Source organism: Rhipicephalus microplus, chromosome 5, assembly GCF_043290135.1.
Source record: "Rhipicephalus microplus isolate Deutch F79 chromosome 5, USDA_Rmic, whole genome shotgun sequence".
Lineage (NCBI taxonomy): Eukaryota > Metazoa > Arthropoda > Arachnida > Ixodida > Ixodidae > Rhipicephalus > Rhipicephalus microplus.
The window spans coordinates 99,266,292-99,288,091 of record NC_134704.1 but is presented as its reverse complement, the minus strand read 5'-3'; the positions used below and the strand labels follow the sequence as shown (position 1 = coordinate 99,288,091).

Genomic DNA, 21,800 nt, shown 5'->3' with positions numbered 1-21,800 from the left:
CGTCTCAAGCACACTTTTTTTTATTTGTGCCAGTACGCCCTAGGGCACCGGTTGAATAAAAAATTGGCAGATCCCACTTACAGTGGGAATCGATGATATGCGAAGCATGAATGAGAAATTTTGATATGTCATGTTAAAATCAGCACAAAGTTACGGGGTGGAAGTAGATGATGCCGTACATGACTTCGGTGTCTTGATAATCATGTTTTGATGTCTAGTTTACCTTCGTCATCTATTCACGTCACGTAACACCAAATTCAGTATATGTGGAGCTAGCAAACCGCCCTCGAGCACATCATGAAGGGTCCGATATATTCCACTGTAGCGTTCACGCGTGCGCACGCTAGGCACAGTGGCGCTACGTTTGCAAAACGCGAGCACTCTATAGTGTAATGCCAGGCGCGACCAGCGTCCGTCGGCGCGGCCCGACGGCAACTGGTGCGAAATGCGACATGCTGCATTTCGCGCCGATGCCGTTGAGTAACATTACTCTATGCCGATGCGTTACCCACACAACACTGCGTCTCCCTCTTTTCGTGACGGAGGGACGCCGCACGCGCTGAAACGCACATGCGTTAAAGCAACACAGCGTGGCACGCACCTGCGAGTATATGGCAGGACCGGCGCCTGGAGTGGCAACGCCGGCGAGCATGCGCACCGCGTCATGTCAAAATGTATTGGCGCCTCAACCTTGGCATGTAGTCACGTTCTCACAAGACACGCATCTCATAATTATTATGTTTGCGTTAGTCACATACTTTTGTCATCCATTGGCGTCACGTAATACCAAATTTGATACATGTGAAGCTAGCGAAATGACCACGAGCGCATCATGAGCGTAGCATGTAGTTATGTTGTTACATGACACGCATCTCATCTTGATCATGTTTGCACCAGTATCATACCTTCGTCATCCATTCACGTCCCGTAATACCAAATTTGATATAAGCGAAGCTAGCAAAACGGCCGCGAGCGCATTATGAGCGTGACACGTAGTCATGTTGTTACATGACACGCATATGGTGATTTTTATGTTATGGTCTGTCACTTGTGTTCGCCTTGCAATCATGTCATACTATACCAGTTTTGCAACATGCCATGTGAAAGAAACGACCGCAAGAGCTATAGGACTATAATATGTAAATCTTGACATTAACGACACATATGTCATGATTTTCATGTTATGACTAGTCGAATATGTTCTGCATTCAGTCATGTTATGCCATACCAAGTTTGGTATCGATACCGTTATCAAAACGGCCAGGAGAGCTAAAAGTCGTAGGCGGCTAGATTGATGATAGATAGATAGATAGATAGATAGATAGATAGATAGATAGATAGATAGATAGATAGATAGATAGATAGATAGATAGATAGATAGATAGATAGATAGATACGCTCAAGGTCGCCGAAGTTCAGTAAAAAATGCTTCGCATTTAAAAGAAAAAGTTCTGTTTCCTGTAAAAAGGCCAGGAGTGGTCGATGCAGTGGACCATGCGTCCAGCGCGTCAAGTCAGGTGGTTGGCCGGGGTGGTGGTGAAGGCCGCGTAGGTCGCGAGAGCGAGCCTGGTGAAGGTTCCCAATAGGTGATCAAGCGTTGCCTCTGTGGCCGGGGCCACTCAGAATGAGCATGTCGTTGGCAGATGCTGTGCACCGGGTGTTCATGTAGCCCGGATTGCAGGAGTCAAGGCGGCGCCCACACGAATCCTGCTGAGCGCAGCAACCTCCTCTCGGCGAGTCAAGCCACCGGGATGGTCTGATCCACGCGGAGGAATGAGTGCAAGCGTGGAGCACTGGAGGGTTTCTTTGTGCACGAGCAAGCTGTCCTTCGGGTCCAAACGAAGTAGAGGCAGCGGGTGTTAGACAGCCGCTGGATGGCAAGCGGCATCTGCTTCCAAGTGAGCCGGTGTAGACCGGCGGGTCCACAATACGCGGACAGGACAGGCACACGAGTGAATCAGTCGGTGTATATCAGAGGCTATATCGAGGGAGCTGGTCGCTCTTCGCCACTCTCGAACTGCCTGCTTGGAGTCCGTATATACAGGCAATTTATCGTGTGACAAAGAATCCATTTTGGATAGCATTACTGTTAACCCGTCGCCTATCGCAGTGAGCTCCGTTAATACGGATCGGAACGATGCCTCTGTTACGTAAGAGCAGATATGTTCAATTTCAGGTAGCGTGGGGCATACAAGACTGGCATGTAGAACGCAGTTATCAATAGATGCGTCTACCCATACCGCTAGTGAGTTGTCGGTGGTAGTGACGACGCCCTCCTTTGCCACTTGTCCGAAGGATTGTCGCAGGTGGGTCAGTGCTTGGTTATCAATGGCCTGTGCCTTGAGCCATGGTGAAAATTCTGCCAAAGGTGCGTCAGGCTGTGGCAGCATTGAATTATAGTGGTTAGCTAGAGCTGCTGGAACATCTTGACTCTTTAGGTAGTGAAGGACTCAACGCGGGTGCACAATTTCGTCGATGGTGTCGAGCTGCACTTCCGCCTGGAGGGTCGCGATACGAGAAGGGCACGTAATCGCCGTCATGGAATCTCGGTTGGCGGTTTCGAGCACGTCCCAGTCTCTGAATGTCAGTCATTGAAACTGAGCTTGATAAACGAGCCGAGGTTGTAGGATTGATCACACCAAAATACGGGCCATTCGAGAACAGGCACCTCCGGTCTTTTGAGAGATGCGACGAATGAGATGGAGGGTATTAGCACTCTTCCGATGAGCAGAACGAACCCACGCATTCGCAGAGCTAGGTGCGCCCAGTTCGACCCCGAGCACACGGATTGTGGATACACGACTGAGGGTGTGGCAATTAGGCTCAAACAAATTGGCGTCTGCAGGTGGCGATGGTGACCTCGTCTGTAGGTGATAGACATGAATGCAGTCTTCGTAGCAAATAGTGTCAGTTCTATGCACGCACACCAGTCCGACGCCTTGTCCAGAGCATTTTGGAGTGCCTCTGCTGGCGTTGCAGGTCTTGATTTAGTGTCCACACAGTCAAATCATCCGCATACAAAAGGAAGAAGGCACCTGGAATGCGTGCTAGTTGCCACGCGAGGGGCAACAGGGCAAGATTGAAGAGTATCGGGGCGAGCACCGAGCCCTGTGGTACACCCAGCTTCATTGCAAAGTGTCCGGTTCATTCTTTGCCTACTCGGATGCAGAAGGTACGGTGTGCCAGAAAATACACCACAGAGTCGCAGACGTGAGGCGGAAGTCGAAGCCATTGCATTATGCAAATGATTGAACAGTGGCTGACGTTGTCGTAGGCCTTAAGAACGTTCGTGGCGAGAAGCGTTCGAATGCTGCTTTAATATTTTTCCCACAAGCACCATGGACGTCAAATGATCTAGGCCATCATCCGTGCCCAGATGCAGTCGAAAGCATATCTAGGCCGGATGGTAACAGGCGTGCTTTCACAGCCACCAGGAGATGTGCGAAGCCAACATGTGTTCAAGAAGCTTTCACAACGTACACGTTAGAACAATCAGCCGAAAATTAGAGAGGTTTCTCGAGTGCTTTCCAGGCTTTGGTATCGGCGCAACTTCGGCATGCTTCCATGATTAAGGCAGCTATCCGGTCGTCCAGATGGCGTTAAGCGTGTCCAGCAGCCACTGCAGTGCAGGGCTATCCCAGTTTTTTAACATTTCATAGGAGATCCCAGCTGGTCCTGGTGCCTTGCATACTTTTGCCTGGTCAATTGCTGCCTGGAGTGCCACCATCATGTACGGCACTTGCATGCCTTCGATGTCTGACAGACTGGGAGTTGCGCCAACCTCAGCAGGCAGATTACACGGACAGTCAAATCGGGGTGGGGCCAGGTTGTAGGCTGGGCGAAAAGCCTTAATTATTTCTGGAGCGAACTGGCTTGGCGTGTGTCCAGAAAGACACGCACTGACCGCTGGGTCCGGCGTACAGGTGCCTAATTCCATGCCCCGGAACAGAACGTTCGCCATATTGAGGTGGTTGAGGACGATGGACCGAGTGACACACACCAGTCCATCCACCGTTCCCGGGCGAGACGCTTCTCGCAGCGACGCGCTGCAGCGGTAAATCTGTTGAGGTTATCACGAAGCTCAGCGGCTGCCCGATCTCGATGTAAGGCTGGCTCTGCACGACGACGAGCTGCCCACACACGCAGAAGATGTAAACTTGGATGTGGTCTGTTCTCCTCTACTCAGCTTGACTGCGTGGTGGCTTGTACAGCTCTGGTTAACACCTTCAATAGATCAGACGATTATCAGCAATCGAGACGTTGAGTTCCTTGCGGAATAAGTCCCAGTTGGTTGTACGGCATCGACGTCGGAGGCGGCGCTGGTTACATGCGGCCAAACCGATTATCAACGGATGGTGATCACTTCCCCAGCAGTCTGGTTCTAGGTCCCACGAAACGTCACACATGCCCAAACACCACGAGAGATCCGGCGCATAGGGTGGGGCACAGGGATGATCCCATCGACGTGTAGAAGTGGCCGGGGCATTCAGAAGGACAAAGTGCGCGTCTGTAAATGTGTCTATCACGATGTTGCCTCTAGAACTGGAAGAAGGGTAGCTCCACAATTGATGAGGTGCATTAAAGTCTCCCGCAACTAGCACTCGGCACCCCGGGTAGGTTTGACGCAAGTGAGCCAGCCCCCTAAACGCAATCGAGGAGCGCTGCCACTATACGGACGCACGTAAATTGAGACCACAATCACGTCAGTACGCGGAAATCTAACGAGCACAGCTACCACTTTTTGCCATTGGTTACACCACAGCAGCAGGGGAACTTACATTTGAGGATATGTAGTCACAACATACACCGCAGCCTTGCCTGGAGGTCCTAACGCATTGGTACAGCGTGGATCAGGGATGGTTGCGGAAACATACGCAGTGAATCCAGAGATGTGTGGAAGTGAATTCGCTTCTTGTAGAAGCAGGCATCAAGCGGGGAGCTTCCGCAGCGCAAGGCGATAGCGAAGCTCACCAACTTTATTTGGAAGACCCTGGCAGTTCCACTGCAGGACACAGTGGTGGTGCGTCGCTTTCGAAGGAGCGGTCATTGTGGTGGAAGGTTCGCGAGCAACACCTTTGAAAGCTCTTGGAGTTGCCGGGCAACAAAGTGGAGGAGCTCTACCGGAGTCATCTTGACTGGAGCTGACGTGCTTGCGGAGGATGATTCAGGCACAGAAGCAGCATACGGCACGTCTGTACCGCGCATAGCAGTTGGTCCAGCGGGTCGAGCGAGATAGGTCCTGCATTGAGCGAGGCGCTTGACTTCCACTTGGAGCTGCGCTATCTGTTGTTCAAGCTTCGCCAGATCGTCTGTCGGCGTATAACTCAGTCTAGGCGTGTTCACAGCCTGCTGAACGCGTTTTTTGCCCGCTTGATGGCGTCGGTGTACGTGGGGGCTGCATAGCGAACATTGTCAGGTTCTACCAATGCTGGTGTGTCCTCTTCGGAGGGGGACAAGAGTTCAAACCGATTGCTAGTCGGAATGTCGGCATCCTTTTCTTCTTGTGTCTCTGAAAGCTGGCTGCGCTTGCGTCGGTGATGGGCTTTGAGAGCCTTGTGTTTAACTGGACAATCTTTGGACATTGTATCATGATCGTCCGTTTGGCAGAGCCCGCATTTGTACGTGCACGTCTCGGCGGACTCCATGAAAGTGTCTGCCGGTTGGGGACAAGAATCTCGCATGTAACCGGTATGAAAACACAGATAGCAGTGTGCCACACCGGGCTTGTACGGATGAAATTGCAGGATGCATCCATAATACTTAATGTGGCTTGATGGCGTTCGAGGCCCTTGGAGAGTGAGCAGGCATGTGCGTCCATGGCCCATATAACGAGGTGTTACGATCTTGTGAGTGGAGCAGGTCAAAGAAGCAACAAGGCCCTCCGGTGATTTCCCTGGGTCAACCCCAGAGACCACATACCCACGCTGGTCCGAGCCGGAACTTAAGTACGCTTTCATTTGCACGATACAATCAGCTGTGACTGGCAGAGTTCGCAGTTGGGTGAGCTGGTCAACATCCATTAGAGAACGCACTAATAAGGATACGCTGTTGGTGGGATGGTGAATAGAGAAAACTTGAAACGCGGTGGTTTTGAGACAGGCGTCGAAGGCTGACTGAAGGAGGCGATCTGAGAATTTTGATACGTCGAATCACTCACGTGGTTTTACGACGACCTTGTACTTAGACTCGGTGCCAGGCGAAGCAACAGCTGCCGGAGAGGGACATTGCCGCTTGGTTTCCGGTGGGGCCGAAGCAGACAAATCATCTGTTTCCATTTGTCAGTCAGCCACGCGTTTCGCACTGCGTTTTGGAGCGGAGGCTAGTTGTGATGGCTGCGTCATGAGCTCCGCTGCAGCCTTCGATACTGGTTCACATGAATAACGCGGGAGCGTTGCCGCCGCCAGATGCAACGAGTGAGACGCCGGAACTGTCCTGGCCAGCGTCCCACGCACAACGTTGAAGCGAACGGCGCCAAGGTGGTTAGTCCAGGTCGTCAATGGTGTCCGGAAGAAGATAGCATGGGGCGACCCCATGGCCTCGTCCAGGGCGTCCCGCAGGTCTGTTCTTAGCCGGTGGGGCCGGACAGCTGGGCGTCGTTGCGTTGAGCTAGGGTGCAGACAGTGCAGGAACGTTGGAGGGGGGGGGGGGGGAGGGAGGGGTCGCGCAAGCTGATTCTATCAGCTGATTTTCATGGAGCTGTCGAAACGCGTCTGTTCTCGTCGGCAGCTCAGCTGCGTCTCCTCGAGCACACATTTCCGGATGTTCTTTACAGGCGGCCAGCTAGCTAACGGTCGAGAGTGAAGTACGAGCGGACGGGGAAGTGGGATGCAGAGAGGAGAAACAGCGAACGGCGAAAGGAGAGAAAGAGGTTAATGAAACAGGAAGAGATAAAAGTGGCGCTATTATCTGCCTTCCGTCACAGGGGCACGGCTCAGCCCTTTAAGGATGGAGGAGGGGAAGTAAAGGTGATAGAAAGAAGAGAGGAGAGAAGGAAAAAGTGAAAGGCATGGCAAGTGAACGTTTTGTCCGTGCAGTCAGTAGAACGAAGCGAAAGCGTTCGTCTATGCCGCACGTAATGCCGCACTCTAGTTACTCCACCTATCACGCTGCACACATTTTTTTTTATCGCTCAGATATTTAGCTTGCTGGTACGCAATGAAAACAACAACCACAAAACGCACTAAAGGAGAAAGACTGAAGAAAGAAAAAGTGTTCATTTAAGGACTCGTTCTCTGTGTCAGACACAATAATATAATAAATGAATCCTAACATACAATCATGCCAAGGAAAGTACAGGGGATGGTATTAAAAGTAATTGTGTTGTAAATGTAAGGAACGAAAGGTGGGCGAAAAGATACTTTGCCGTGGGGAGGGACCGAACCTGCGACCTTCGAATAAGACGTGCGTTGTTCCACCAACAATTACTACTAAAAAGAGAGAAACAGTCAGCGAAAGTACTTCTCCAGTCGATTAACTCCTGCCTTCGTATCACTCAAGTTAGAGATTTACTCAGCAGTGGTTCACAGAAGTTTTCATTCAGCGTATAAAGTCGACTCACGTGAAACATCGAGTGCTTTGAGAGTAGTGTTATCAACTGGTTGAAAAGCGTTACCAGCAAGTCCACCTAATATGTTTGTGTCTCGACAAAGAAAAAAAAAAACAAGGGCCGATACTTATTAGCTTCCTAAGAATGTGAAACCAAGAGCCTTGGAACACTAAAAACTGAACAATGGTGAAAAAAATGGTGCATGTGATGATGTTTTAATACTATGAGGCATGACGTGATGCAGAACGCTTTTTTGGGCCTCTGTTGGCCTAATCTAAGAGGGGCTTGCCGCGAGATTTCTCGCTGAAGGCTGCGTCGATTGACCTTTCCTCGCAACTAGTAACTATGGCGATACTTGGCGATCCGTCTTCCTTCAATCTTTACAACACTCCAGCTTTCCGGCTTACATTCTAGTTTACCGTGATGCGCAGCCGCAAATAAAAACGAGAGACATAAAATGAGTAAAATTCTCATTTCAATACACATGGACATTTCTTTATCATGCCGGCGTCTTAGCCTGACAGCCCATCTCCTATCAACTTAGTTTTGCGCCTCGTTCCAGGAAGGACCAAAGGATTACTCGTCTGCAGACGAGACAGCTGAATTACTTGGGACGTAGGCAGAATGACGTCCAGTATATACAAGGTTTCCACCAACCCTTTGCCTTGTTTCTTGGAGCTTGCAGGCTTAGTTTGTTGCAAAAGTTTTACTGCTATTGCTTGATGGCTCCGAGCAAGATTGGAAGCATGTTGCACAAGATAAGGCTATTCTTGTTGTTGTTTTTTTTTTTGAGAAGGAGAAGGCGTCGGAGACCATCTTGAGCACCAAAAGCTACCGTCGACGGCATGCCTTGAAATAATGGGAAAATGTTCTCTATATTTTAAGTTGCGATACTCCAGGCTTACTCCTTCACGTGTCTTTTTCGGAGATGTTTATAGTATTTTCCGGTTTTAAAACTTCAGTAGTGGAATGATCGAACATCAGTGTTTTTTAAAGAAGCGTACATACCCCTTCACCCTCCCCCCCAAAAAACGCACAGTGCTCTTTGAGTACATTTTTTAGGTTTGGTAGTTTATTATTTTTATCAAAGGAACATCATTAAGACGAAGGCCTCGTAGATCTCGTCAAGCAGGAGAAGCGACCGTCAACGACATTGCTTTAAAATATCGGAAAATTTTCTAATTATTACAGCTTGCAGGGCTCCAGGCTTCCTCCTTCACGTGTTCGGCGATGCTTATAGTATTCACCAGTTTAAAAACTGCCGTAATGAAGTGATCGAACGTTAGTTAAGTTTACGTGAGTGTAAATAAAAAAGACAAAGAGCTCTTGGAGTACAATTTGTAGCGTTCGTAGTTTATTAATTTTCTCGAAGGAACATCAGTAGAGTTGTTAGTGAATATTGAATTTCGTAAAAAATAAATGTGCCTGAAAAGATGCAATTTTTGGAATGTTTAGAATTAGTTTAAATTGATAGTAGTGGTGCACTTCTTATACAAAGATTTTGCAGCTTCATGCTTCCATCTCAAAGTTAGAGGTCACTTTCGCTCTCTCTTTCTTTTGGTCACTTTTTTCCAGGTATCTCCGAGATAACCGGATTCGACAAATTGCGGCTGACACCTTCGTGAGCAGCAAGAACCTGCGACACTTGTGAGTCAAGTTTCAATAAAAGTTGTTTTTTTTTGGTTGCAGACTCAAACGCATTACTGCTAATATTTGTTGTATGTTACCTTACGTGTCTTTACCCCCACTCTCACTCACGTGATAATTAATGTGAAAGTCATGACGTTGTAAAATGAAATTGATTGAACGCTTGCATTCATAACATGAAATTGATTTGCATTCTCCAGGTTACGGAGACAGGCACTGCTTTATGGTTTTGCTGATAGTTGTTATAAACTTTGGCAATCGCGTTTCGTACGCAGTTGCTGCAATTGAATGCCACTGTGGGCATGACACCTCGCAGTAAACACTTTTGCGACCTGTATCATTATTTCAGTGTCACACATACACCCAGTTTAGTTTTCCCAGTAATGGAAGTTGCATTTACGTAATGTGCCTTAAAGAACCAAAGAAACACATTGTTACGGGGAAGAAAGTGTGTAGCCTTAGTATGTTTGCGAGCAGTTGCACACAACGCTGCTGCAGTTCAAGTTCATAACTGTTGACTATCTTCCCAGCCTGGGACATCACCGCTGGAGGCAGGAGCACGGTCACGGTGCGATCAATCCTCGGGGCATGAGTAGTATAGTTTAAGTCTCGAGAAATGCACTATATTGGTTGAAACTGAAGCCGCTCCTGACGTGTGATGGGTTGAAGCAATCTCATAGGTTATTCTAGTGACCTTTCGTATGACGCGGTTAGGGCCAGCATAACAATCAAGACCAGTGACCCCGGAGAGTACTGCACGTCGCGGTGCTGGTGATCTTAAACATACCTTTGAGAAACCTGCGAGGCACATGAAGGGTCCCGGGAGATTTGGCGGGCGATGTCAGCACGGGCCAAAGCATCAGTAGCATAGGCCGTCGATGAGTGAATGTCAGACTGGCGCTTGGCGTCCATAGAGAAAGGTTGGTCATAACCAAAAACAGTAGGTAAAAAAGGTCAAAAGGCAGCTGTGACGTGAAGTTACGGGAACTAGCCAGTGTCGGACGTCTATGTCACTTGTGCCGTTAGATGGACGAAGATCACGGTGCTGTATTACAACCATCGGCTGCGGGCCCGACGCATGTTGTCCACACTAGGTTGGTTGCTGATTCATCGTGGCAGCAGCAACACCAACCACTGCGAAGACCCAACTCCTGGGGCTATACAGCGAGTCCAACCTCGCACCTTTTACCAAAGATGTTAGGGGAAGAAAGTATATGCACAGGATATATTTGCGAGTAAGTACAACGCTGCAGCATTCCAAGCGCATTGCGCTCAGCACTTCATCATCATCCAAGCTATGGGCATGCCCAGCCCATGACAATGTAAAGAGCGAGGCTCTTTCAATGCGTTCAAGAAAGTTGCTTGTTAGGCAAGTCTGTACATACCAACTACTAAAAGGGGTGGTAAAATCACTCTGTGAGCCCTTTCAACTGTGGGTCATATGCCGTGGTTTCACGATGAGCAACGTGACATTCGGAAAGCAGAGCTGCGACGACTTCTGATAGAAAGGCTCGATCTCGTCCACTGGGTAGTTCTCGATGTGCACCATGTCGAAATATGAAGCGACGGAGGACAAAAGACGACGCTACGTCCCACGCAGTGGCAACTTGGAAGGGCGATGGTTTCAGCGTATTGTGTTTAAGTGTCCACAGCGACTATGATCCACCGATTGCCATCTGATGTTGTCGGTAGTGGGCCACAGAGATTAGTTCCGACCCAATCGAAAGGTTTAGCAAGGCCCGGAATTGCTGAAGCACACCATCTGAGTCGTAAGGCGGCGATGTACAACGCTGACTGTCAGGGCAGCAAGTAACAAATTTTTGAAAAAAAAATAGATTCAGTGCCAGTAGGAGTGACGGTGAATATGTTCGTATGCCTTGAAAACTGCGGCATGGCCACATTACGGATGGTCGTTGAAGGAGGCGCATATTTGTGATCGCAAGCTGCGGGGGACAACCACGAGCCACATTTGACCTTTCAGGGGAGTAGTTGCGTCGGTGTAAAAGCCGATCCCGAATGGCGAAAAAAGCAGCTTGACGTCAGAGAGATCGCAATGCCACAGTGGTGGGCGATCCTGAGAGACAGTAAAAAAACAAGCGACTGACGAATCTTGGTGTTGTTCGCTGACAACGGAGTCAAGGTCGAGAGATGCGACGGAGCTGGTGTCATTGGTTCATCAGAGTGCTTGCGTTCACTGCGATAGATGATGCCGATGTCATACTACTGGATTCGCATGCTCCAGCGAGTTAGGTGGCCAGAAGTGTCTTTCAATGTGGCGAGCCAAGAAAGGGCATGGTGGTTCGCTACCAGATCGAAAGAGCAACCATAGAAATAAGGAAGAAACTTGCGAAGCGCCCACACAGGAGCTAAGCACACCTTTTCAGTGATGCTGGATTGGCCTCAGCTTTAGTTAGCGTGCCACTCACATAAGCGACGACGCATTCGAAGTATCCCGGCTTACGTTAGGCGAGGAAAACACCTAGATCAACCCCGCTAATGTCTGTGTGAACTTCCGTTGCCGCTGTTGGGTTGAAATGCCGAAGATTGGGAAGAGAGGTAACGAGACTATGGAGCGTGGCAAATACGACGTCGTATTTTATGAGACCAGGAGAAAAGGGCTGCGTTGCCGCGTAGGAGATTGATCAGTGTTGACATGATCGAAGCGAAATTTTAAACGAAGTGCCGGAAATAAGAGCATAGTGCGACGAAACGGTGCAGTTACTTGAGCGGAGCACATATAGAGAACTCTGCGACTGCATGAAGTTTTGCAGGGTTGAGTGGAACACCATGCTTGGGCACGATGTGCCTCAAAATGGACAGCTCTCGCGCAGCGAAGCGGAGCTTTTTGAGGTTCGGTTGCAGCCCGGTGGTTAAACACGTCGTTACCAGTTGAAGACGATGCAGATTGGTAAAAAATAGGGAAAGTAAACAACAATGTCGTCGAGTTAGCATGTACACACAGACCACTTGAGTCCATGCACTGTGTTTTGGCAGGAGAATCAGGCAACCCAAAAGGCATTACTTTAAAATCGTACAGGTCATCTGATGTAATGAACGCAGTTTTCTGGCGATCAGCTTTTGTCATGGGAACCTGCCAGTAGCCAGAACGTAAATCTAAGGAACAGAAAAATTCGGTTCCTTGGAGGCTGTCAAAGGCGTTGTTGATACGTGGTAGTGGATAGACGTCTTTCCGTGCCACCCTATTTATTCGACGGTAGTCAACGCGAAAGCGAATGCATCCGTCCTTCTTTCGAATTAGAACGACAGCAGATGCCCAAGGACTCTGTGATGGGTCAATAACGCCACAACATAGCATCCTTTCGACCTGGTCATTGATGACGGGACGTTCTGCAGCAGAGACGTGGTATGGTCTTAGACGCGACGCAAAGGCTGGTGCGAACCTGTGTCAATGAAGTGGCGCACTTCTGAAGTGTGACCTAATGGCGGCTGAAAAACGTCAAATGAAAAACGTCGAATGAATGAAGGAGGCTAAGAAGTTCGGCGCGTTCTTTTGCACTTAGATATCAGCGATGGAACTCGAGATGTCACTTCCAGAAGGGAAAGGGCACACGTTCGGTCAAGTAAATACCGCACAATTCATCTGGCATGTCAGGGAGAAAGAAGATTCAAGGTACTTCGCTCGACCAAGACATTCCTCGACAAGTATTGTAAGCGGTGTGGAAAGAGGGCTGTGGACGAAAATATTTCTTCTGTAAGCAGTGACATCAAGTGTACGAAAGGCAGGGGAATCACTCTGCGGCTCATGAAAATATCAGAAGGTGCAAAAAACACAGTGGCATCGTTAAGGTCATCGCAGCAAACAGAGACAACGGCAACAGAGGCCAGCGGAATGTCGGTGTCTTCACCCACTACGAGTTTAAGCGGCCGATCAAGAGCTTCATGCAATGGTTCGTAAAACAGGGGCAAAAATTGAACTTCAGCACGTGCGAAGTTGATGATGGTACTATGAGGTGAGAGAAAGTCCCACCCGAAGATGACATCATGTGAGCACACTGAAAGGATGATAAACTCTATGACGTACATAGAGCCTTGAATGAATATATGGGCAGTGAAGACACCAAGAGGTCGAAGTGACTGTGTGCTAGCCGTGCAGAGCGATAGTCCAGAGAGGGGCATGGTCAATTTGCGTAAGGGGCGACGAAGCTAAGTGGCTATTCCAGAAATAGCGGCACCGGTGTTGACGAGGGCATACGTAGAAACACCATCGACATATATGGTGACGACGTTAGCAGGTCAGGTGCGAGGACTTTGACATTTCGATGACGGCGCAGATCTTGCCTCTGGAAATGCGGCGTTTAGGTGGAGGGTGCGGGTTGGCGACGCATTGGAGAAGGCCATCGCCTGCGAGGAGATGGGGAGCGGAGATAGTGAGTCTGAGATGGAGACCGGGGTGACTGCAACTTGGGAAGGTCAGTGTAGCCATACTACAGTGAGGGATAGGGAGCAGGTGGGTGTATGTGCTGTGGGTCATATGTAATCGGCCGGGTACCATAGTGGAATGGTTGGCAGCGACGGCAACAATGCTGGGCAACGTGCCTTGAAGTACCGTAGGTGTAGCAAATTGGGCGATGGTCAGGAGTGCGCCAAGAATCGCTGACTCGTGGTGAAGCCCATGGTGTCGAAAGAGGGGTGGAGTGTGGAGCGCGTGAAGGCATGGGGTGGAAAATGCTACTGGTGGGGCCTGCGAACGACCCGGGCATACGTAACGGGCGTGGCTACGGGCTTTATAGCCGACGCATTGAGAACAGGCGTGGCCACAGGCTGCTGGTGGGGAGCAACGGGAACATTCTGAGAGATCTCTTCGGCAATAACATGGCGGAGTGCTAGAGGAAGACGAGAGGACAGCAGATGGTGCGTGAAAGGAATCAAGGGCAGTTGCCGAGCAATTTCTTCGCTTTTAAAGTCGGTAAATGCTCGGGAATGGAAGTAAGATTGGACACCGAGTTGGCATGCGAGGAAAATGGCTGAGTCAGGGCGCGCTACTTCTTCAACTGGTCAAAACTTTAACGTAGGGTGGTGATTCCGCAAAGGTGACATGATTAGGGCACGGAGAATGAGAAATGCGCCGTCATTGATCACTTCGAGGATGTGCTGAATTCTGTCAGAATCAGGCACGGCGGCGTTGACCCAGTTACAAAGATTAACGATGTATTGAATGTTACTAGTGAACGATTCGGAAGGCTTCTGTGCGTGAGCTCGCAAGCGTTGTTCGGCACAGGACTTGCGGACAGGGTTGGCCGAAACCATCAGCTAACGTATCTTCAAAACGGACCATGTCGAACTGTCGTTTTTATGGTTGTTATACCTCATTTTGGCAAAGTCAGTGAGGTAAAAAATGACTTGAGTCAACTTGTCCGAGTCATCACACTTGTTAGTGCTCACCAGTTTGTAGTGGGTGAACTAGTCTTCGAGGTTGGTCTCATCAGCACCGCCAATGACCTTGGGCTCTCGCAGGCGAGGAACGCCGGCGTGCTGTAGCACGCAGTGGAAGGGCCAGGTTGCACGTTGATGGCAGTCATGATGAGAGGACGGTTTTTTCTGCGCAGCTCAAGGCAAAGAGGTTAAAAAAAGAACTCCTTCGCTCTAGGTTCAGGCAATGGGCAATGAAAGCAACCTCCACCAATTTGAAATGGGTTTATTGGCGTGTGTTGAGACGGCGGCTCTACTAAAAAACACAATATGAACAGAGCAGCGTTGAGCCAGATGCCGGCGACGATCAGCACGCGGCGAGCGAGACGAGCCATGAATCCAGTACCTAAGGGTTGACGACGCTGCTTGCTAACGATACGTCTTTTTCTTCACATCTTTTAGATTTTTTGCTACAGTAAGGTCACCGCTCATGAACACCTCTCCCTCTCGTCACGTAGGACTTGCTAGGCCATGAGGGTAGAATTGAGGTTCGTGTTTTTCGTGCAGCATGGGTGGAGAGGGCTGCCTTAAAACTGGCGACAGCAGTGCTGCCTTCGTCTGAGCCTCTAGTAATTTCAGTCGTAGTTTTGGTTGGTACAAACACCAAGAAACTGTCGGAAGTCTAATAAAAGTAAGATAGTCACTATATAAACAAGTGACCCCAGTAGGCTTATGCGCTATCACAAAAGAAGGTCAGCATACAGTGTTATTTAACCCAAACGGTTGGCAAAGACGTGAACAAGGTCTTTAGTGTATGTTCGAAGCTCCTCCGAAATTATGTGAATCTGAAGGCCTGACCACACCATAATATCATGGTCTCTTGCTGCACATCACTGTAGACCACTGAGATTACTCAGGTTTATCCACCTAGAGCGCTAACCACATGTACGCGGTACAACACACCAGGGCATGGCTAATAGACTCGGTGCAGCGGCGTCTCTCTCTGAAGAGAAGGAGCTACATGAAGCTGCAGCACCCTCTCTCTTTATAAGGAGAGGGTGCGACGCCGAGTCCACGCGCCTTGTGACGACGTGTTGTAACACGTACATGCAGTCAGGGCTTTAGTTGAATATTCTTGAGTTATTGCAGGGGCTCGCCTGTTGATATGATGTAGGGGACTGCGAGACTAATCCTGAGTTCGTGGTTCTGATAATCATCTCTAGCGTTTCGCTTCTTTTTGATTTCTCTATCGTTCTCACTTTCTCTCCCTCTGTTGTAAGAACGTTACTTTTGTAGCTGTTGTTGTCCGGCGCAGGTAAGCTGTACGGCGCGCACTTGTACTGGTGAATGAGTGTCGAGAAACGCACACCACGTTTTCTCGAAAAAGAAATGAAACATACAAGAGTACATGAGTGAGTAGCACAAGCTCAGGAAGTATAAATACGACCACTTCCAACAGGTGAACGGTTTCCGTGTCATTTTAGCCTCGTCGTTATACGAAAAACGCCTCAGGCCAGAAAAGACTCTGGGCGTGTTTTTCGAAGTGCAGAGATTCCCGAGGCTGAAAGTGAAAAGTAATGCAACAAATGAATAAATAAAAAAAGGCAGATCCCAGATGCAGTGGAAATTGATGATATGCGAAGCGCGAAAGGAGAAGGTTGATATGTCACTTTAAAATCACCACAGCGTTACCAGGTGGAGGTAAGTTAGGCCACGCACGACTTCCGTGTCAAGATTATCGAATTTGGATGTGTCGTTTACCGTCGTCATCCAGTCACGTCACGTGATGGCAAATTTAGTATATGTGGAGCTTGAGAAACGGCCGCGAGCACGCTAAGAACGTGGTATGTTGTCATGTTATTACATGGTACGCGTGTTATGATAATCATGTTTGCACCATTCATATACCTTTGTTATCTATTGACGTTGCGCACACCAATTTTGGTATATGTGGAGCGTGCGAAACGGCCGTGAGTGCATCATTAAAGATTGACTATACTCCAACGTAACGTTGACGCGCGCGCACGCTAGGCACAGCGACGCTACGTTAGTAAAACGCCAGCACTCTATAGTCTGACGCCAGGCGCGAACGGCGCGACCGGCGCGACCGGCACGGCCCAACGGCAACCGGCGCGAAATGCGACATGGTTTATTTCGCACAAATGCTTTACCGAGACAATACTGTGTCTGTTTCTTTTCGTGACGAAGGCACGCTGCATGCGCTTCAAGGCGCATGCGTCAAAGCAACGCAGCGCGGCGCGCTCCTGTCGTGGCAACACCAGGCGCGGCGGGACTAAAGGAACGCCTGCTCGCATGCGCGCCGCGTCAGGTCCAAGTGTATTGACGCCTTGACTGTGGCATGCAGTCATGCTCTCACATGACATGCATCTTATGATCATCATGTTTGTACCAGTCAAATACCCTCGTCATTCATTGACATCACGCAATACCAAATTAAGCATAAGTAAATCTAGCAAAACGGCCGCGAGCGCATCATGAGCGTGGCATGTAGTCATGTTGTTACATGACACGCATGTTATGATCATTATGTTTAGATGTGTTGTTCACCTATGGCGTCCCTTCGCGTCACGTAATACCCAATTTGGCACATGGGAAGCTAGCGAAAAGGCCCCCAGCGCATCATGAGCGTGGCAAGTATTCACGATGTTACGTGACACGCATCTCAACATTATTATGTCTGCATCAGTCACATACCTTCGTCATCCTTTCACATACAGTTATACCAAATTTGGTATATGTGACGCTAGCGAAACGGCCGCGACCGCATGATGAGCGTGGCATGTAGTCATGTTGTTACTAGACACGCATGTCGTGATTTTCATGTTAGGGTCAGTCGCTTGTGTTCGCCATGCAGTCATCGCATACCATACTAGTTTTGCAACATGTCATGTGAACGAAATCACCACAAGAGCAGCAAGACCATGAAATGTAAATCTTGACATTTATGACATAGATGTCAAGATTTTCATGTTATGACTAGTCAGATATGCTCGCCATGCAGTCATGTTATGCCTTACCAAGTTTGGTAAGGCATAATGAAAAGTTGAAGGCAGCAAAATAGATAGATAGATAGATAGATAGATAAATAGATAGATAGATAGATAGATAGATAGATAGATAGATAGATAGATAGATAGATAGATAGATAGATAGATAGATAGATAGATAGATAGATAGATAGATAGATAGATAGATAGATGGATAGATAGATAGATAGATAGATAGATAGATAGATAGATGCGCTCAAAGTTCCCTAAGTTCGCTAAGAAAGGCTTCGCATTTAAAAAATAAATATATAAATACCGAAATGAAAGCTTCTTTCGTAGGGCTTGTATTTAGAAAAAGTGTTTAACGATTTCGAGTACTTCGTACCTAACTATGGGAGAGCAGTGCGCTGTCCCTTGCTAAAACCAAGGCATTACGCCAAGCTAGAGCGCGGCTGGATAGTAAAGCCACTGGTTGATCCCGAAGGCAAAGCATATATACTCTATAGTGGAATTAGTGTGCCCGACCTCCGAAGCTTTTCAACTTCAGGAGGAAATTACGCGCTTCGAGAAAAAGTCAGTTTGCGAAAGGCGGGGCTTTCGCTAAAGCCCTCTATGTAATTTTGGTATAAAGAACGCAGGCTCTCACTGTACCGATCCATCTTTTATTCTTGCAGGTACTTGTCTCACAACCCCATCGAGTTTATCACTGCGGGAGCCTTCCACGGTCTTACGGCGCTGGAAACACTGTGAGAAAAGTTATCTCGTATTAAGAACTCTCGAAGGACTTGGTTTTGAGCCAGTGAACGCATCTCAACTTCGCAGGCTATCCATCACGTGCAGACCAGACACAATGAAGGGGCTTCTTTTCGCGGCTGGTCTGTGGGATGTTTAGCCTGCACAGTTTGTTCCTTTCGTTGTAAATTTTTCTTCAATGTTCTGGCCTGGTTAACTCGAGGGAGTTCAATAATCAATAGGCTTATCATTTTTTATTACCGCTACACCACAATATTGAAAATCTTCTACTGTGGTGTAGCAGTATTTAAAAAGAATAAGCATATTGATTTTTTTTTTCAAATTATGTTAAAAAATAAGCAAGAATCAATACGCATGAAAGCCGGCTGGCCACTTGCATCTAAAAAGGCGCAAGTCATGCTGCATTGTAAGAAATATAGTGGGCTGGAACAAAAGAACTGCGGATAGGATCATAAACACAAAAAGTAAAAGTGTGCGGAACTAAAAAACAAATAAAGCGTAAGTGCGACAATACAAACAGAGAATTGTATTAAAACTTTGCTGGAATGATTTACAGCGCCGTACACTGTAAAAGGGAACACTCTAATGAGCACGTGACATAATGCGGGCCTCACAACTGCAAGTAGACACAAAAAACATTGTTTGTGCATGGCGCTAGTCTTTCAGAAGGAGTCAAAACTGTCAATCAGACGTAGTCTTATGCAGATATTAGCCACTATGCTTTTCCCAGAGAGCCAAATCTAGACATGATGGACACGAAGGTGTCTCTTTGTCTGTGAACCCGACTGTACCTTAATAAAAATTCACAGTGTTTTTGAAGCAGAAGAGCTAATTATTATAGTCACTATTCACCTTTCGCCCCCGTAGAGAAACTCTATGTCTAGGAGGGAAATACTTGGCCGCTGTTAAGACTACAGCTGTATGAAGAGAAAGAAAGAAATGTGCTTAATTATAATGTTCATAATCAACTAGACGGAAGTTTATGTCACGAGAAAAACCTAACGAATGTTCCATGGCTTTTTTTTTTATATACAAAGAATATGGACGTAACGTGTCACAACTTACGGCAATTTTTTTTAGGAATTCAGGAAATGTTACCTACCTTAAGAGATTCGTCGTAGAATAATTGAAAGGCACTCGTGCAGCCGATATAGAAACCAAGAGAGTCAGAATTTCCAAACATGCGGCCGCTGTACGTCAGGCTGGAGCATGTCGTGATGGTGACAGAGTTTCTGGGAGGTCAGGTCATAGCAGTTTATTGTGATGCGACGCGGGAAATCCTCTCATTTTCGCTGGCGGATCACCTTACCGTTGCGTGCTATGCTAAATACTTCTCTGGTTCTTAGGAGCAGCTGTTAAGTAAACCGCCGTTCCCATCATCATTATTTCACTTCGAGATTCATGAAAGCTAGAGGCAACAAATACGGCACATTTTCTTGCAGATATTGCCACAGCGTTTAGCACCCATTTATACTTTAACAAAGTTGAGGATGGATACACTTATTCATTGGTTAAAGCTAAGTATGCCTACACCATGTTGTTTTTTCACACAGCATTGACCCAGCTGACACAGCTGAAGGCGAATGTGGATTTGTAAATGATGCTTTATGCCGCCTCCGTATAGACTGTCCGGATTATGACACACCGAGACACTCACTTGAATAAGGACTAATGACATTATGATGGAAACCTTTCAGTACGAAGAAACCCTTGCGCCACTGGCCAAAACGACCGTTAGAGACGAGCAGTAGCGTAGACTGGGGATGCCACACCCAATCAGTGCTTACCCCTCCCCGCCCAAATTTATTTCGCCATGGCACACATATCAAAAAAAAATTCAAGAAGGTGCACCCCTTCTCTAAAATTTTTTGCCTACGCCCCTGGAGGCGCGTGCTTTAAAAGCACTATAGCGATTTCTAGAAGACAATGGCATGACTGCCAATCAGCGGCCTTTTGCGTACTTTTACATTCAGTAGATTCTTATAGGTATGTCGTGATCTGTTGCTTTCATGTTGTCTATATGTGCAGACTGATCGCCATGATGACGGGAGACATCGTAATAGACACTATTAATCACATTTCGGTCTGAATATTGTGCCGTTTGATATGTGCTTGTGTTCTTTATGGTACTCGGCGTTTGTGTGTTTTTTCTCGATGCCTTTGTGTTTGTATGTTAATATCTCGCTTTTTATGCTCGATAAATTTAAAAGCTTTGAGGGAGCTGGCGCCTCCTTAATATCATATAAAAAATTACGAATAATACCATACATCACAAGCCAATAACAAGCGGTCCATTTGTATATATTGTATATGTTTAAAGACTTGCCGTTATCAATGACCACATTCTGCTTTTAGCCTCATTTATTTTTCTTTTATTGTGCTTTTCTGAAGAGCTCAATGTCCCAGGTTTGATCCTGGCTGCGGTGGTGCGAATTTCGAAAGAGGCAGAATCGTAGAATCCCTACATCATAAATCAAGAGGCAGAATACGTAATCTCCACGGTGACAATTTTCAGGGTTCTTCAAACTTGTTGATTTCATGTAATTGTAATTTTCATTTGTAAAACACAAAATAATACTTTATTGTTGTGACTTGTGACGTATTTGTCATGGAGCATTACCTTGTAACGTATCAGAGCGGCTGCCACTTCAACGTTTGCGGTGCACTCGGTTTCTACATTGCCAGGCCACCCTAAAATTCGGCTATGAACGCGATTCATCAAACTTCTAAAAAAACTGGTGTCTCGTAGATTGTGACGCCCTACACCGGTTGCTCAGAAGTAACTAACCCCATGTTGGTAAAGAAAAAAACAATTACCGCGTAGTGGCATGCTTCACTGCAAATGTCGTCGTTAGACGACAGTCTTGTTTCTGGAGGCGCTGCTTGAGATACGGACGCCATTTGACAGTAATCTCGGGAAACAGGAACTTAATTCACAGAATGTAGGGCCAGGCGCAGGCGGCAGCACCATGTCGTTGGCAGTAAGGTCCCTAGATGAAACAAAGGTAGCGACACCCTCCCTTTTCCTCCTCGCTTATTTGCCTGAAGCGCCCCCAAGAAGGGTCAAAGCGTGCATAAAAAAGCGAACGTTTGTGTTCAGTTACTACGGCGGATAGAAACAATTATACCAAATGAGAAGTAAATGAGACCTAGGATAAAAGGTTACTTAGTTGAAAATAAGCGGTACAACATAAGAAGAAGCGTGATGTGTGTTACCCAACTGGCAACGTTGTGCAAGTTCTATATTTCACACCATTAGCCATGGCGTCTCGCATCGTACGTCGTAGTTCGTCCAGTTCTCCGAATGTGTTTTGCTCGTGCATGTGATGTGGCACAGTTAACGTTCTTTTTGCTGGATCCTGTATCCCTGACTTACCACAGGGCAGCACTTTGTTGTGACGTTGTGACGAGTGATCATAGCCGCTTGTGAGCACACAGGGAGAAACCGCGGCCAGTCTGGAACGAACGCTTGACTA

At 47.7% G+C, this 21,800-nt stretch overlaps 1 protein-coding gene across 4 annotated transcripts in view; it reads left to right on the top strand.

Annotated features, from left to right (window-relative positions):
* LOC142817880 (uncharacterized) overlaps nt 1–21,800 on the top strand; it is a 259,330-nt gene that overhangs the window by 140,450 nt on the left and 97,080 nt on the right. For all 4 annotated transcript variants that reach the window (XM_075895812.1, XM_075895811.1, XM_075895813.1 and 1 more), the window contains 2 exons: nt 9,122–9,193; nt 18,246–18,317. In XM_075895812.1, the coding sequence (XP_075751927.1) occupies nt 9,122–9,193; nt 18,246–18,317 (144 nt within the window). The remainder of the gene's footprint in view (nt 1–9,121; nt 9,194–18,245; nt 18,318–21,800) is intronic.